At 39.5% G+C, this 16,011-nt stretch overlaps 2 protein-coding genes across 7 annotated transcripts in view; both read left to right on the forward strand.

The window, feature by feature from the left end:
• The window catches only part of LOC119898830 (LIM and calponin homology domains-containing protein 1-like), a 35,994-nt gene extending 32,710 nt beyond the window's left edge, over nt 1-3,284 (forward strand). For all 5 annotated transcript variants that reach the window (XM_038713095.1, XM_038713098.1, XM_038713096.1 and 2 more), the window contains 2 exons: nt 169-271; nt 1,871-3,284. In XM_038713095.1, the coding sequence (XP_038569023.1) occupies nt 169-271; nt 1,871-1,896 (129 nt within the window). In that variant the 3' untranslated portion in view covers nt 1,897-3,284. The remainder of the gene's footprint in view (nt 1-168; nt 272-1,870) is intronic.
• Nucleotides 3,285-4,446: 1,162 nt separating this feature from the next.
• tmem192 (transmembrane protein 192) lies at nt 4,447-15,603 on the forward strand. Of its 2 annotated transcripts, none has more exons than XM_038713100.1 (6): nt 4,447-4,586; nt 5,441-5,596; nt 5,989-6,250; nt 6,384-6,506; nt 13,542-13,647; nt 14,845-15,603. In XM_038713100.1, exons 1-6 carry the CDS (start codon nt 4,557-4,559, stop codon nt 14,957-14,959), a joined length of 792 nt encoding a protein of 263 aa, XP_038569028.1. In that variant the 5' UTR covers nt 4,447-4,556; the 3' UTR covers nt 14,960-15,603. The 2 variants fall into 2 exon arrangements, with proteins under 2 accessions (XP_038569028.1, XP_038569029.1); XM_038713101.1 differs by having other exon boundaries at nt 4,451-4,586; nt 5,444-5,596.
• The last annotated feature ends 408 nt before the right edge of the window (nt 15,604-16,011 follow it).

The raw sequence follows: 16,011 nt of genomic DNA on the forward strand, positions 1-16,011 counted from the left end.
TGTGTACTCCATCACAGTTATCTCCAAGGTAGCGTGCATACATGAAAAACAAAAAGGCGGCTGATATTCCACAGGAGTCTGAAAGACATATTTAACCGTTTGGTAGCTTGTGTGAAACTATACTGTGTGTTTATAATGTTAATTGTTGACTCTGTTTCTTTTCCCCAGTGTGGATTGTGTAAAAGCCAGCTGGGTGACGCTACTGCAGGGACTGACGTACGGATTCGTAATGGACAGCTGAGCTGTCACGAGTGCTATATTGCATCTCGGGGTGAGAACACACACACAAAGGCTGGTACACCCTGGCATGAGAAGCCCCCATTACCTACATTCATATACTTAAAAAGAGGAGGGGTGTGCAGGACTTGACCAGCTTCTTATCCCACATTCAAGCGTTTGGCAAGAAGCTGGTCATTATGTTGAGGGAGGATTATGAAAGTCAGCAATGTGTTTACAGGTAGACAAGTACCTGCATTTTCTGTTGTATGTTTTCATAATTTAAAAAATGTGGAATGGATTGTCACATATTTATAAGAACTGTTAAACTCTGAGCAGATCTGTACCGACCACAGCTGAGATCTTGATCCTGATTTTGGTCTCACTCTTCTCATCTCTTTTCTAAACGCACATCAGAAAAGAGAGCACACCCATCCATATCACCGGAAAAAAGAGTGGGCCGATTCAGCAGTGAACATAGGCAGTGGTGGGATGGGATTTGAGGAAAAAGTAGAACAGAATTTGTAGAGTACTTGCAGCTCTGCCTATTGTTACACCTGTGTGGACCTGGCTAATCGCTTCTGAAGTCAGTATCAGAAAAACACAAAAACAGGTAGTCAAGGCTGTCTGCTTTATCCGATATACAAAAAGCTTTCAGACTTTACTAAATTTATCTTATTTTAAAGTCTATTGGCTTTTGTCCCTGGAGGACAGTTACTTTGCAGATTTAGATTTTTTTTTGTTTTATAAAATGTGTTAAAGTACGGTAGGCTATATACAGTATATAATAATTAAAACTAGCTTCACCTCTGCCAGCTGCGACATTAAAATGCTGCTTACATGCTAATAAATGAACATACTCTTAGTTTTGATACTTTAACTAAATTTTTCTGACTTACTTTTGCTCTTTTACTTGTAACAGAGTATTATAAAAGAATTGCTACTTTTTCTTAAGTAAAATATACGAGTACTTCTTCCACCACTCGCTAGTCCACTTAATCACTAATGTCCTTATTTACCCCTATCCTAAAGTCCCTGCATTGGCTTCCAGTTAATTTTAGAAGTGATTTTAAGATCCTTTTACTACTTTATAAGTCACTTAATGGTATTAGTCCTTATGAACCTTCTGGAACCCTCAGGTCCTCTTGTAGTAACTTATGGTGAGGCGTCCTTTCAATGTTATGGCCCGCGCTTGTGGAACACCCTTCCTGTTTAGCTGAGAGCAGCAGGAAATCTGGAAATGTTTAAAGGCAAACTAAAGACATACCTATTTAACCAAGCTTTTAACTGAGCTGTATTTATTTGATTTAGTTAAATCAAATAACTAACTAACTAATCAAATATATTTATCATATTTTTGCTATTGATGGGCTGTTTTTCTAGTGCTTTTTGTTCTGGGGTCCTGGGGTTTTAGTGTTTTCGGGGTGGCGGGGATGTTTTTACTATTGTTCTGAAATGGCTCTGTTGTGTGAAGCACTTTGTGCTACATGTATTTGTATGAAAAATGCCATATAAATAAAGATTGATTGACTGATTGACATTTCAAGGGTCTAACAAACTGGCTCTAACAAGAATAAGATCAGACAAACAGTGTTGTTAAACAACCTGTAAGATATGAGAACAGATTTTAACATGTTCATGTGTTTAAATGCAGGCAGAGGTCAGCCCACAACACTATGAAGACCTGAATTCGAACTGGAACTTCCACTGTCAGCGTCAGCGATTTGGTGGAGAAGAATTCAAATCCTTGAATCACATTCTGGAAAGCCCTGGAAAATTCTCAGAATGTCATCTGAGTTTTGGAATCACTGGTTTTTTCCTGAAATGCACAAACAGCTTTATGGATGTTACTGAACGCAAAACTGGACTGAGTGACACAACAACACATAGTACAGTGTGTGCTTCTTAAACACATGTATACCTTGCTTTTAATATGTGTAGCATGGGCGTAATCAAGAAATCAGTGTGTCTAAGCCTTTGCACAAACGTACCTAACACAGTCAAGACACTAAAATAAGGATCTGTTCTGTCACAAGCTTAACGTGTAACGCTAAAAGCTGAACGCTACTGTCTCAAACACATCAAAATCTCCATTCATTAACCACCGCTTCTGCACTGATCATGTGACTCCACTCTCTGAGTGTGACGTAAAGTGGTTTGGGTTGGATAACCTGAAGTAGCTTGACCATTATAATGCCTTACTCGTCATCATACCTTCTTTCTCATTTTGGGTTTTGTGTTTACAGTTCTGCATGAAAGAAGAACATATATAAGTTATTGTGAGTATTGCCCAGATGGAGTAGTGTGACTTTGATGTAGGTTGTTATCTTCTCAACAGCTGAACTTTAACTTTCCTCTTGTATGTAGTAACATCGTCATCATATTTTGGAATTTTTTGGGAATCTGGCTAACTTACATAAGCCTTTTCTTTATAATCATTCATTTTACAGGAATGAGAATGCATGTTATTAATAATACTTGTTCTTTGAATTTTAACTACTTTCCCTTTAAGATGTTTTAGCCATTGTTTATTCCCATAGACTGACTGCATCTGATTCAGTGCCTTATGTAACGAATGCGAGGGCGAGTGGATGTGCAGGAGTATTTCAAACTCACATGGACCTCTGGGTCTTGGCACATTGTGTATGTGTGTGTGTGGGGGGTGTGTGTGTATGAAATTATGCATGCATGTATGTATGCAATGTGTGATTTGACTTGAAGCACAGTTCCATACCAGCAAAAAAAACATTTTAAATGGATCAGCCTTTCCTTACCACCTGCTCTTCCACCCCTTCCCATGAGCTAAACCAATGACACAAAGTGATTTGCTGCTTCTCTGTTAATTATTCCTCCATATTGTGACACACTCAAAATGTCCTACAGTGTCTCCTCATCTGCCTCTATCAAGTGTTGCCTCCCCAGAGTCTGAGCTGAACCTCTCTGTCCTCGTGTGTCATTGCCTCGTTCTGGACACCTAACAGTGTCTCCATCACTTAGAGGAATAGAGTGTTCAGTTCATTGTCTTTTTTAGCAAGTGTATGTTTATCAATAAAATATTTTAAATGGGATGCTCTCTGTTTTTTTTTTTTGTTTGTTTTTGTTGATTAAACTGCACTTTACGTAGGCAGGTAAAGTAATAAATCCACTTCCTAGCATAGATCCACATATAAACAATGATGGGAAAAGTATTTACATCTTTAACTTCAGTAAAAGTAGTAATAATGTGATGAAGAAATACTGTTACATGTAAAAGTCCTTCATTCAACTTTTACTTGCATATTAAAAGTAAAACTCTTGCCAACCCAATGTATCAAAAGTACTTATTTTGCAACAGAATGGTCCCTGCCATTGCTTTACATAAGTAGGTACATAAAATTCTAATGTTGTAGATGGTTGAGGAGGAGGAAATTATAAGTACTATACATCATACTGTAAAGCTTAATCTGCAAAGTAACTATTACTGTCAGACAAATCGAGTGGAGTAAAAAGTACATTCACCTCTGAAATGTAGTGGAGTATAACATAGTAAGTTAATGTACCTCAGAACAGTACCTGAGTAAGTGTACTTTCTTGCACCACTACTTATAAAACACTAGACCTGGGATCACATGTTCTGTGCAGCAGTTTGACAAGTGTTATAAGTTTTGTGATTTTTTTTAGATGGTTAGGCCTGGATGTTGCAGATTTTGATCACAAAAACTTGTTTAAAACATATAATATTTTTTAATATTATTTGAATAGTTTAAATGCATGTATTAATGAACAGATTTAAAAAAAAACTTTTTTTTTTTTTTCTCTACAAATATTAGAAACATTTTTCAAACACCTGGCCACCTGCTAGGAGAGCTGGGGCATAAATAAGATGTTCCCTGTTCCTCCCACCGTGCACAATATTTTTCTATGCTGGAGTACAACCTGGCCCCTTATTTGCTGTGGGCCAATGTGATTACACACATGAATTTAGGAATATGCAACACAGAAGCACAAAACGTCTAATGTAACTAAGCAGGACCCAACTTAGTGGTCTGTATTCCCGAACAACTTTTTCCATTAAATTAGCAGAAAACAGTTGACACACACTGTTTGTACGACAATACATGGGGCAAAATCTCACACTTTTAACAATACAAGTTTCACTATATTTCTGCAAGTCATTATTATCAAATTACAGGATATATTGTGCAAGGAACCAAAGTTTTAACAGAGAACGGCTCCATAAAAAAAGGGAACCGGAAGTGTGCTACTGTTTGTCTGCCCGCCCCCTTCATAGCATGTAAACTAATGCTGGTTTGTTATTGTTTGGTCATTTCTTCTTTAAAAACGCCGAACATCAAAACAACATGGACTCAAAGGGACCCTCGCTTTATGCAGTACGTACATGTCGTTTAACGTTAACTGCTTGCCCTGTCAACGGTTAACGGTTAGCTTGATAAGCGAGATAAACAGGCAGTTAGCCTCGGTAGAGCAGTCAGCTAACGGACAGCAAGACATCCGACTGTAGCAACAATTATCTTTTACACATTATCAGATTATTTAAACATTAGCTCTAACACGTGGTAAAAGCTACAATCTCGTGGTTTCTCAGCTGTTTCCCGCATCCATGTTAAAATGAGACTGTTGTGGTGCAGGCTGCAGATTAAAAAACATTACATAGTTACACTTTCTCTTTCAGTCACTAACTCATAGTCGTACATAGATCTCTGATATTAATTTACTAGCCACGTTATTGCTCCTCTTAGTAAATGATTTGACTTTGATTTGATGGTTGTCTTAGTTGTTTGTTTCTATGGGAATGGTGCATTAATAAGTACTGGAAGATGTTTAGTTACAGGTCTCACAAATATGCTTTGATATGCACATTTGCTGGAGACACAAAATGAGATAAGAGAAAACTTGATAGTTCATCTGGAGGGTAATTTGGTATTACAACAACACTAGAAACAGACAAGTACGTCAGAGTTAAAAATAATTATCTGTACAAATCACAAATAAATCGGGTGGAAAGTTATATATAGTATGTTACCTTGGACCTGTGTGCAGAAACAGTGGTGGTCAAAGGGGCATAGTAGATACAGAATATTTTAAATATATATTAACACATAGAAATATACCTATTACCTGTAAGGGATTATTTGTAAATCTCATATTTTTGCAGTTAAATAAGCTCATTAAAGTAACAGTTATCCTGTATTTAACTAATGTAATAATACAGGGTTTTTTCCAGCAGGCAGGCGCCTCAGTAGATATGTCAAGGAGCATAGAAGAAGACTCTTTGGTGGACGGGCCGCTGATCTCTGCCGACGCCCTCCACTCTGCCATCAGGAGAGAGTTTCAGACTGTGCCAACACCCTGCCATGCCGGTCTGCTGTCTCTTCTTCATGTATGATATGCACACATTTACACACACATGCATTTGTTTTTATTTTATTTCTGCTGGGGAAACCTTATTTGTGTGATTTTGTGACTTGATTTTGAAATAAAGTGCTGAAAGCACAATACAATGTTTAAACCGATGATGATTGTTCTTATATTAATTGGATACAATGGTACTATTATGATTGTGATATTTAAATAATAATTAATTGCAATCCTAAAGTACTTTAAAACTTGTCATGATGGCACTTTTTGAGAGTTATCTGACTAAAGCAGCACATGTAAACATTTATCCAATCTGCTCTCTTAACCTGGGTACTTGCAGTCATACTGCATGCTGGTCTGAGCTAAAGTCTCCTACCCCTTACATCTGTCTCACTGCTCTATTCTTCATTACAGGTTGTGTACGTGGTGTTGTCAGTGTGTGTGGCATTGCTGTGTGTGTTGGAATTTGGCCAAGTGGAGGTCTGTGGGAGTATTTTGGGTAATGTGCGAGGCGACAGCGTCATTTTATTTGGGAAGGCGTGTCTGTGGGTGCTGGTGCAGTTGTTTACTGGGTGTGTGCAGCACCACCACAGCCGGGCCAGGAGCAGAGGTTACCTACGATTCTACAGACAGATGCAGGGGCTGAAGCAGCTGCCGCTCACCGTCCACTCTACAGGTACAACCGCACACATGTTGTCAGAGAACTATACATCAGTTTTACTGCACATGTAGAGGTCAGTTTCCTCCACAAGATGGCAGTAATGCTAAAGGAAGAATGTATGTTTGTATTTATGTACGTTTATGTGCAGGAAATGTTCTGCTGCTGGTTGTTCTGGCTGCACGGCTATCACTGACTGTGCACACCTACATGCTGCTCATCATCCTGGGATTGGAGCTCCTGGTGGCATTGCCATGTCTGCTTTATTACACAGGTAAACTGACCTCAGTTATATTATTTTAGTATTGAGTGGGGTTGCACTTGACTCTTTTGTAAGGCTTTTGTGCAGTGACTGATGTTGGATTGCATACTATATATCAGACATTCAATGTGTACAAACATGCACAAGACCGCTCCCTCTCAAAAAAGTGTACAGGTAACATTAGCCCCTTGTTTCCAACCCACAAAGCCATACTCACTTGACGGTAAATACAATACATTAACTCACAAACACACAGAAATTTCTCCAGTTCCACCCTACTTTCCCTTGCACCAAATATAAACTGAAATAAAAGAAAAGAATCTAATGCTATGTCTTAATGCGGATACTTCTGTTAGTACACTTCAATGTAGTTCACTGTGTACACCATGTACTTACTTGTGTAAGTCGTCAACTTCGACAGAGTAGTCTCAAATAGAACAGCTAGTCACTTTCTGAAAATGATGATTGCAACATTTGACCTCTTCTCCTTCTCCTTCTTCTTCATGGCGCAATCGGACAGAGCATTACTGCCAAATTAACCCAATAAACTTACTGAAGGCTTCCACTCAGTGCATTGTATTTTGGCATAATTTACAGTGTGGATGCACATGTATAAAAAATAGCTAGTGAATGAACAAGAGTGCAAATTGAGACACAGCATAAGAGATAAAAGAAAAACAGAGTGCAGTCTTCACTGCAGGAATAACTGAAACCATCTTCTTTACTTGGACTTATACTGTGTCATTATACTTTGCAATGTAAGTATCTTGTGACTGCTGAGACCAGACCGTCTAAAATACAACATTATGTAAAGATAGCAATAAACAATACTATAAGATTGTACAGTAAGTCAACAGCAATGTAGAAAGTAGAGGATGTGAAAACAGCCGCAAGTATAGATAATCTGAATAGCAAAATAAAGGTAGCACATGAACAATAAAGAGGGCCGATGTCATTATCAAATGATAGTTCTCTTTTTTTTTCTCAATTAGTAATAGACATTGCTTCCTGTATCCACATTTTAATATTTGTATGATTCATTTTACTAACCTAAAATAATGAAGTCTGTAAATGTAAAGTCAGTGTAAATAATTTGAAACTGGGTGTGTTTTTATTCCAGTGTTGCAAGAGCAATGCAGCATCATTTGTGTTAGACCAGTTTTACTGCGGATGGTGGTAGGAATATCAGTAGTGGTACACGGAGACTGAGGCCCCATCCACACTACTCCGTTTTAGTTTACAAACGGAGAATTAAAACGAATACGATCTCCGTCCACACCAGCGTTGTGTTTCGAAACACAAAACGGGGTCAGCAGCGTTTCGTAGTAATATCAGTAGTGGTACACAGAGACTGAGACACACCCTGCAGATTACATTACACACACACTACCCCCACTCTATCTGAGCACATTCGCATCACAATACCTGCCTTGCCCTTTTCAGACTGACAGCATGACAATCAACCATTCAGCTCTCTGTCCTCCCTCTCTCTCCCTCTCTCTCTATTTTTATTTTTTTGCTTCTGGTACAAACACCATGCAGACTTTGTGTGGATACCCATACTTATCTACCTTGCTGCCTATTGTCATTTTTATTTGCCCTTGAGGTCAAGTACTAATTGGTTAAGTTTAAATGAACTCCCTCTGGCCCGCTGTGTTGAAATGGCCTTAAGCTGCAAAGATTTACCAGGGCAATTGAGTCACTTTGCAACACAACAGAACATACTGCCCGTACTGTAACCTTTACTTAATTTGCTGTGAAAAAGTCACAACATTTGAGAGAAAATACAACCCGAGAGCATTTGGGAAATCAGTTTGCATAGATTTAGTATTTTAGCATGTATTTATTCCTTTCAAGCCTTTGTGGAAACACAGTTTGAAGTTTGGATGAGATTATATGAAATGTAAAATGGCAAAATTTTGTATTAAAAATGACAAATGTATGACTGATAACTATAACTGATTTAACTACTCCGAACTTACCTTGTGAATGAAGTGCTATTTTGCAGCTGGCTCTCATAATATCTGAACCCCGAAAAACATGGAAACTCTAGAAAGTATCATGAAATATTCTACTTGATACTAAACTACTGACTAGTGGAGACATTTATAATGAACCCCAACAGGCTCTTGGCAGATGCTACGAGTGAAACAGATGACATCTCACATGCAGGTTGAGGTTGTCAGTGGTCTGATCTGCCAAATTAGAAGTTACTGCTGTTTTCACAGTAATTCCCTGATTAGCCTGATATGTTTTGTTCTAATTTTCTGTTCTGTGTGTTTAAATTCTGCCTTGGGCCTTTAATAATTTATTAATCAGTTTACTTATTATTAAGTTTCACCTACAGAGGAGTTTTATTAGTTGCTGTAAACAACACTTAATCTATGATATCGGTTGGTCCAACAATTTGGTACAATCTGAAACAGATCAATTGTTGATATAATTGTTTTAACAAAGTTATTCCCTGATGTAGTTTGGGGTTTTACTTGATGTAGTTCAGAAGTTTTTTAAATGGAGAGAAACATGATTAAATTACAAGTACAGTTTAAAAAATCTTTATAGTTTATGACACTGATATCAAAGTATTTTAAATGATACCCAGCACCACCTAGTGGGTATAGAAATCCATCTGGGATAAATCTGCTTTAGTTATTTAATTAAGACAGATTTTTTAATTGTAATCTGAATGACATTTAAACAGTGATGCACACAAAACTCTGAATATTTAGAAATTTCCCAGAATGTTATGTGTCCAATTTACTAGTCTTCCTCTCAGTATGTAAAGGAAAACTGCTATTAAAGATGCTGTATCAGAGGATATTGAAGAATCTGTAATGAAAGGAAATCCATATTAAAGATGTGTTTGGCAGCTGAAGGGCACAGATTGGGGCTCGAGATACCAGAGAGGCGAGAAGATAAGAGGCATTAGGATTTAGCCTAGCCAAAGGGTAGCCCTCTGCCAACTCCACCCAAACACAGGGAGACACACACACTCACACACATTGTCCCTGTATTTACAGTTAGGGTGATCCTGTGTATGTGTGTGTGTGTGTGTGAAGGGGGGTATCTGTATTCGCCCGCAACATTCCTGCTCAGATCAGTGCAGTCAGGCACGACGTAAACCGAGCGACGCCTCGCAGTACAAACACAAGTGCGCGCACACACACATATACTCACATGATGCAGAGTCAAGGTGACATCAGTGAGTTCATGAGGAGAAAAGAAAAACTCTCTTTTTAGAGGAGCAGAGATATAATGCCTGCAGCTATGAAGTCCATACAGGAAGGCCTCAGTCAACTTCTCTTTGAAGTGCGTGCTCATTGTAAGCGCGTGTGTGTGTGTGTGTGTGTGTGTGTTTCTTTGAGGTTTGCTGTATGTTTCTGCCTCTCTCATTTTAACATGAATACACTCTCCTCTATAGACCTACATGCACATCAAAGTCATGTCTTGGCCTTCAAAGACTTAACTTAGAATACATCTCTCTCCTCTGCCTGGCCAGAATTACAGTAGTGTAAGCACTGCAGGGCACAGGGTTAACACACACGCACACGCACACACACACTGTTACAGGTACCTACAGTATACCCCAATCACACACAAACCCCATGGACTGTATGAAATGGGAGATGTGAGACATGTTTGACCAAAGTAATCATATTGTAAACACAGTATTCCTGTTATGGTGATTATAGAAACATGTTTAGTGCTAAACCTGCACAAAACCAAAGCAGAATCAGGGGCAGGTCATTGTACAACACAGGGCTGCACAATGATATTAAAGTTGTAGCCCCCTTTTGCTACACAAAACATATACAAATATTTCAAATTAGAATCAAATAAAAAGTGCCAGAGGAAAGAAGCTGTTCTGAAGTCTGGTGGCACGACAGCAGATACAGTACTTCTGTTTTGCTTGCCAGATGGCAGCAGGATGAACAGGCCATGGCTGTGGCGGGTACTGTCTTTTAGTATCTTTTGGGTTCTGTGTAGGCACCTCACCTCTCAAATATCACCGATGCTCTGGAGATGGGTACCAATGATCTTCTGGACACTTTAAATCACCCTCCTGTCCTGGGCCGTGCACATCCCAAACTAGTTTGTGATATTTCCAGTTAGGATGTTTCTGTTGTTCCTCTGTAAAAGTTAGCAAGAACTTGGCACAGGAAGTTAGTCTTCTTAAGTTTCCTTAAGAAATACAGCCTTTTCTTGAGCTTTCTTCACCAGCGTGGAGATATGAGACGACCATGACAGGTTCTCTGTGATGCTTATTCCCAGAAACCTGAAACTGTTCACCTGCTCCACCTCAGCTCCACTGATGTAGTCTTTATCTCCTTTTTCCTAAAATCAACGATCTGCTCCTTGGTTGTACTCTGTTCACCACTCTGCAAGATTTTCTTGTGATATGAAGTCTCAGCGTTGTTTGAAATCTCATCCGCAAACTCCAAAACAGAGTTCTCTCAGTGTCTGAGCCTGCGGTCGTGGGTGTACAGCGGGAACAGAAGGGGGCTGAGCACGCAGCCCTGGGGGGGCTCCTGTGTTGAGCACTAGCCTGGAGGAGCTGTGAGCACTAATCCGAACTGTCTGGAGTTAATGCCAGCCAAGTTGTGTTCATCCTTTAAAAGTATCAAATATGTGATTTTTCTCAGTTTAGCATCCACATTCAGAAGTGCGAACCAAATGTTTAGAATGTACCCAAAAATGTGCTCTTTTGTTATCTATATCTCCTAGAATTATTAAATGTACGTTCATTGTTGACCACCGCTGATAAGTCTTTTCTGCTCAGGATTTCTCCTATAGTCGTTTAACGTTTTGCTACATGTACAGCTCCTGCACATAACACAGTTTCATCAGCAGAATTTATTTTTCAGTAGACTCTAGACTGGCATATTCCTTTGAACTCTTTTACTGTCCTGTGCTGCATCTGAAAGGTGCTCTCATTCCTCTTCTCCTTCATCTTGCGTTACTTTAATCACTCTCCATTCCCCATCATCGCTGGGGTCCATTTCCTTCCAGTTCTTTGATATTGAATAGAGCAGTTCGTCGTTGTGAGCACAATACATGGTACCTTTAGCTGTTAGCACCTCTGCAGCTTCACTGTTGTCCCCTGGAAATGTGCACTTCTTAATGTGTGATTGAAGCTTCTCAGATCTGAGTAGACCAGGACTGAGTGCTGTCTGTCCAACCGTGTGAGTGTGTGAGAGTCTCTAACAGGGACGTGTGAAATGTGTCACTTCCTTTACACTCTATCCGTCCGTCCGTCTTGGTATCTCTGTCTGTTTTTTGCCCCCTGCTGTATTACATGAACATCCTGACTGATGTTACCCTAATAAGAACTCCTCATTTTCTGTATGTGCACTAATTCAGGGTATTTATAGTTTTGCTAATAATACAAATAGAATCAACACTGGTTATTTATTGCATGCACCTTAATCAGGGTAAACAAAACCTGATGAACAGATGTCCAGTATTCAACATGACATTACATTAGTCAGTGTCGTGTTGCGTGGAAACACCTTCATTAGATATTTTTTTAACAACAATATCAGCAATTAACATGAAAATCATTGTCCATAACCCCAAATCAAACCCTTAGAGAGAACAAGAGAGAACAAGACACACTAAATCTTAATCCTTATTATAGAAATGAATGAATGAAAGTATTCCTGATTACAGTGTATTTCTCTGAAATAAAGGGACGTTTAAGAAATTTAAAGATTTATTGATATTTGAGGAAAGCTCCAGAAGATTAGAAATAAACCTTTTCCAGAATAAAAAAAGACCATTCAGATATGACTTTGTTTCTGTAATATCAACCAGTACCACAAACAAGATTGTTGGCACAGTGTGTTTATAGGTTGTTGGGGTTGTTTTGCTTGTTTTTATTATGTTCATAAGCTACAAGTTGTAGAGTTGAAGTGCAGTGGAAAGCATGCAAAGCAATGGAAGAACTGCATCATTGTCAAAAGCGGTGGATAATCTAACATCATAAATTTTAAATGCGTAATTGAAAATCCATTATCTTGTCCGCTAATAAGTGGTTTTCCGCTGGCTGCATTACATACTTCCTAGACATTCATTAACCTAATTATTTTTTTTCTTATAGAAGTCACTGTGAATATAAACGCTATAATGAAAGTATTACATTAACCTGGTTATTCTCAGACATGTAAACATTTGTCACGTTTCTTGGAAAGAGTGGGAAAATATGTTACCTTGTTGGCATTTAGTTAAATATTTGACAGCAGTTTGCCTTTCTGCTTGGTCATTTGTGAAACAAACCCACAACTAACAGAGGCTCATCATCACTTTTTGTCCTTTTACCGTCTGTTCTTGTCTCCACCTCTTCATTTCTCTGCCTTTCTGGAATGTCTCTTTCTTTCTCTGTCACATACTTGCTTACTATTGCTGTATTGACACACACACACACACTCACACACACACACACACACTCACACACAGATTTAGAGCCTCATTATGCAGGAATGCACAGTATTTCTTTAGATTGTGTGTGAGTGTGGATGCTGAGATGTTGCACTGTAGCAAAGTAAAGATAGTGCTCTTTAGAACCTCCCTGACAATTTCCTTTGGTTAATGACGCCTTATCAATACTCAGCCTGCTCCTCCCTCTGCCTTTCCTCATACACTCACCCTGCAACCCTACACACTACGGCCTTATCTTGATTTAAATAACACCAACATCTCCCATATTTTGGCCCTGGCTGTTCTTCCAGCTGCTGTATGCTCCATTCCCACCCCTTGCTGCTAACCCCGCCTCCTGTGTAAAGGTGTATGTTTAGGGTGTGAGAATTACAGGTTTGAGTGCAGGATATGGCAGCCCATAAGGACTAAGTGCAGGATATAACAGCCTGTGTGTTTAGGAGAGGGAGAAGGATGGAAAACAGTAAAAAAAACAAATGTGTGCTGTTTCTCACCTGAGTGATTAGTGTTTCGTGTGTCTTTATGTGCAACTGATAAGATAAGACACTTTTCTTTTTCACTGCCTGAAAAACAAAAGCCACTGAAGATTTTTTTTTTGTTTTGTGGTTTTAGTCAAGGTGATGAAGTTCAACAGGGAGCGAGCTGCTCCAGATGTGAGCCAAGAAGAGCATTTACACAACTTCAGTATCGCGAGCCTGCAGACTGAGACCGGTTTCAGGTACACAGATTTCACTCATTCACATGCACCATGTCCACGTGCTCTTTTGAGATCCACACCATGTTTTATAAAAGTGCTGGAAATGTTATGTCGCGCTCTCATGTTTGAATAAGCCCCTCTGTACTGCAATCTTTTTTGTACAACACGGCTCCAGTCTGAATTGAATGCTGTGTCCTAAACATAAAGGCTTCAGCAGAACGAAGTTAAATAAACAAGGAGAAATAATAAAGCTGGGCCTTGGTCCACGTTCGTGAGAGTGCTGTAGCAATTTTGTCATTTAATTATTGCTTCTTATGCACAAAGGTAATCAGTTCAATAAAGCATGAAGTACGTTTTTTACTTATTTTCTTCTCATGTTTGAGCCATCTCAAAAATGTCTCTCTATTTATTTTGGACAAAAATCACAGCAATCATTAGACTGTCAGTCACCCTCCTTAAATTCTTAGTTTCCATCATGGTGTGCATATTTTGCAAACAGTTATATTCATAAAACATATGAACAACTAGGAATTAGCAATTTGTTATGTCTCTTTTTGCTGTGTAAGCACTGTCCAGCCATGTGAAATGGGGAGCAGCATTCTATATTCTCTTGACTAAGGACACAGGGGGGTTGAACCAATTAGTGGCCTACCTAGATTCATGATAATAAATGAACATGTCACCCAGTCAGGGTCTAAAATTTACTTTTGTCACTGCCTGTTTTTTTCCATCTCCCACACAGAAATTTTATCTGTAAAATAACTCAGTTTCAATACAAAAGTTTGCCAACAAAAATAAAAAAAATAAGCTCAGTGTTTCTCTGACAACACCAGAGTTACCTCCCGTAGTCCAGCCAGTGTTGCTGGCAAGCAGCGCACTGGCTGACTTCCTCTAATGATTTTGGTTTGAAACGTCGCCATAGATGTTCCCTCAGCTGATTGGTGGCTGTATGTGACGCAGGCACATGCACGGACGCCTCAATATGGTGACGCTTACTTTATGTGTGTTTCTGTTGTGCGTTTTCCCAGTCTGCCAAAGTGGCGGGTGGCCTGACAGTTAACCACGGTCGGTTTTATAATGGTTTTCGGACAGCAGTGAAGCGCTATAGTAGAGAAAAACAAGATATGGACAGGCCACACTTAATATACTTGAGATCAATTCATCAACATCACCAGTCTCAGTCTTAAACAGACTCCATGTGTGCTGTTTGTGTCACAGAGAGGGCTCCCGTCTGGAGGAGTTGGTGGAGAAGCAGGCCGACCTGATAGAGTACCTGAAACAGCACAACACCTTACTGAGCAAGAGGCTGCTCAACCTCACGGCCCAGCACTGACCACAGACCGGCCTCCTCTGCCTCCTCGTGAACCAGCCACCACACTCACCATCATTTTAACACTCTCTCTTAACACAAAGCAGAGGGGATCTGTGGGGTTGAAAGAGAGGACTGAAGCTAGAAGAAACACTGGATAAAAGACTAAAAGTAAGGAAATCCCTGCGCACACAAGCACCTGTGTGCACAGACTTAAGACGGGAGGGCTTCTCTGCGAGGCACCTGAGATGGACAGATAACGCAGAAGGAGGTGAGCTGTAAGTGGAGGACAGTTAAAGAGGCAAAGTGGGAGGAGGAGGAGAGTCATGGGTCACAGATCAGAGGTGAGGAGTTTTTATCACTCTGTTACGACCCCCGGTGACCTGTGTATGCTGCCGCTTGTGTTAGCGAGGGGAACAGAGGGGGCAAAATAGTTTGAGAGATCATCTGCACTAAAGAGGAACTGATAGAGCGGGAGATACAGCAGGGAGAGGTTATCACTTATCAGGGTCAAATGAGAGAAAGAGATCAAGTAACGCTGTAAAATGTCTGTAAGTGCTATTTTATGTCTGAATGTGTGTGTAAATGCTTTATTTGTTCTTTCTATCTGTTCAATCATTAAGTTTGTGTATTTGTCATCAGATTCTAATAAATCTTTAATATTCTCATGCTTTTGTTTATTTATTTGAAGACTTTTCAGGGTGACAGTTGACACAATACTTCAGTGAAAGCCAAGTAAGCGAGTGTTTATTTTCTGTAATGTACTGTGAGATCTAAAAGAAAGGTTCACAAACAGTAGAGTCACTGCAGTGTCAACGTTAGCTTGGTGTGAATGCCTTTTCCCGCCTCGCCTTTTCTGTGTTAAATTTCAACAATCACGGGAATCTACGTTAACAAAATATTGAGGACGTCATTTGAGCCTTTGGTGTTTGTGTCCCATTGTGATTTCTTCATGCTCTGGTGTCCGTAACTCCACAGGGAGTGAATGCATTTACGACTTCTGTCCCATGTGGCTTCTCCTTGGAGCCTGGAGTTATCCAGAGTACTGCAGGTATCACACATAAAAATATATAGTT

The sequence above is a fragment of the Micropterus salmoides genome, unplaced genomic scaffold, assembly GCF_014851395.1.
Source record: "Micropterus salmoides isolate LMB-PRFRI ecotype aquatic unplaced genomic scaffold, ASM1485139v1 Ms_hic_scaffold_12, whole genome shotgun sequence".
Taxonomy (NCBI): Eukaryota; Metazoa; Chordata; class Actinopteri; order Centrarchiformes; family Centrarchidae; genus Micropterus; species Micropterus salmoides.

Excerpts from the sequence above, each read along its gene's own strand:
- tmem192 (XM_038713100.1), top strand. The coding sequence starts at position 4,557 with ATGGACTCAAAGGGACCCTCGCTTTATGCA. Across the intron at positions 5,597-5,988 it reads GTCTGCTGTCTCTTCTTCAT|GTTGTGTACGTGGTGTTGTC; the intron begins GTATGATATGCA and ends TCTTCATTACAG. Across the intron at positions 6,507-13,541 it reads ATGTCTGCTTTATTACACAG|TCAAGGTGATGAAGTTCAAC; the intron begins GTAAACTGACCT and ends TTGTGGTTTTAG.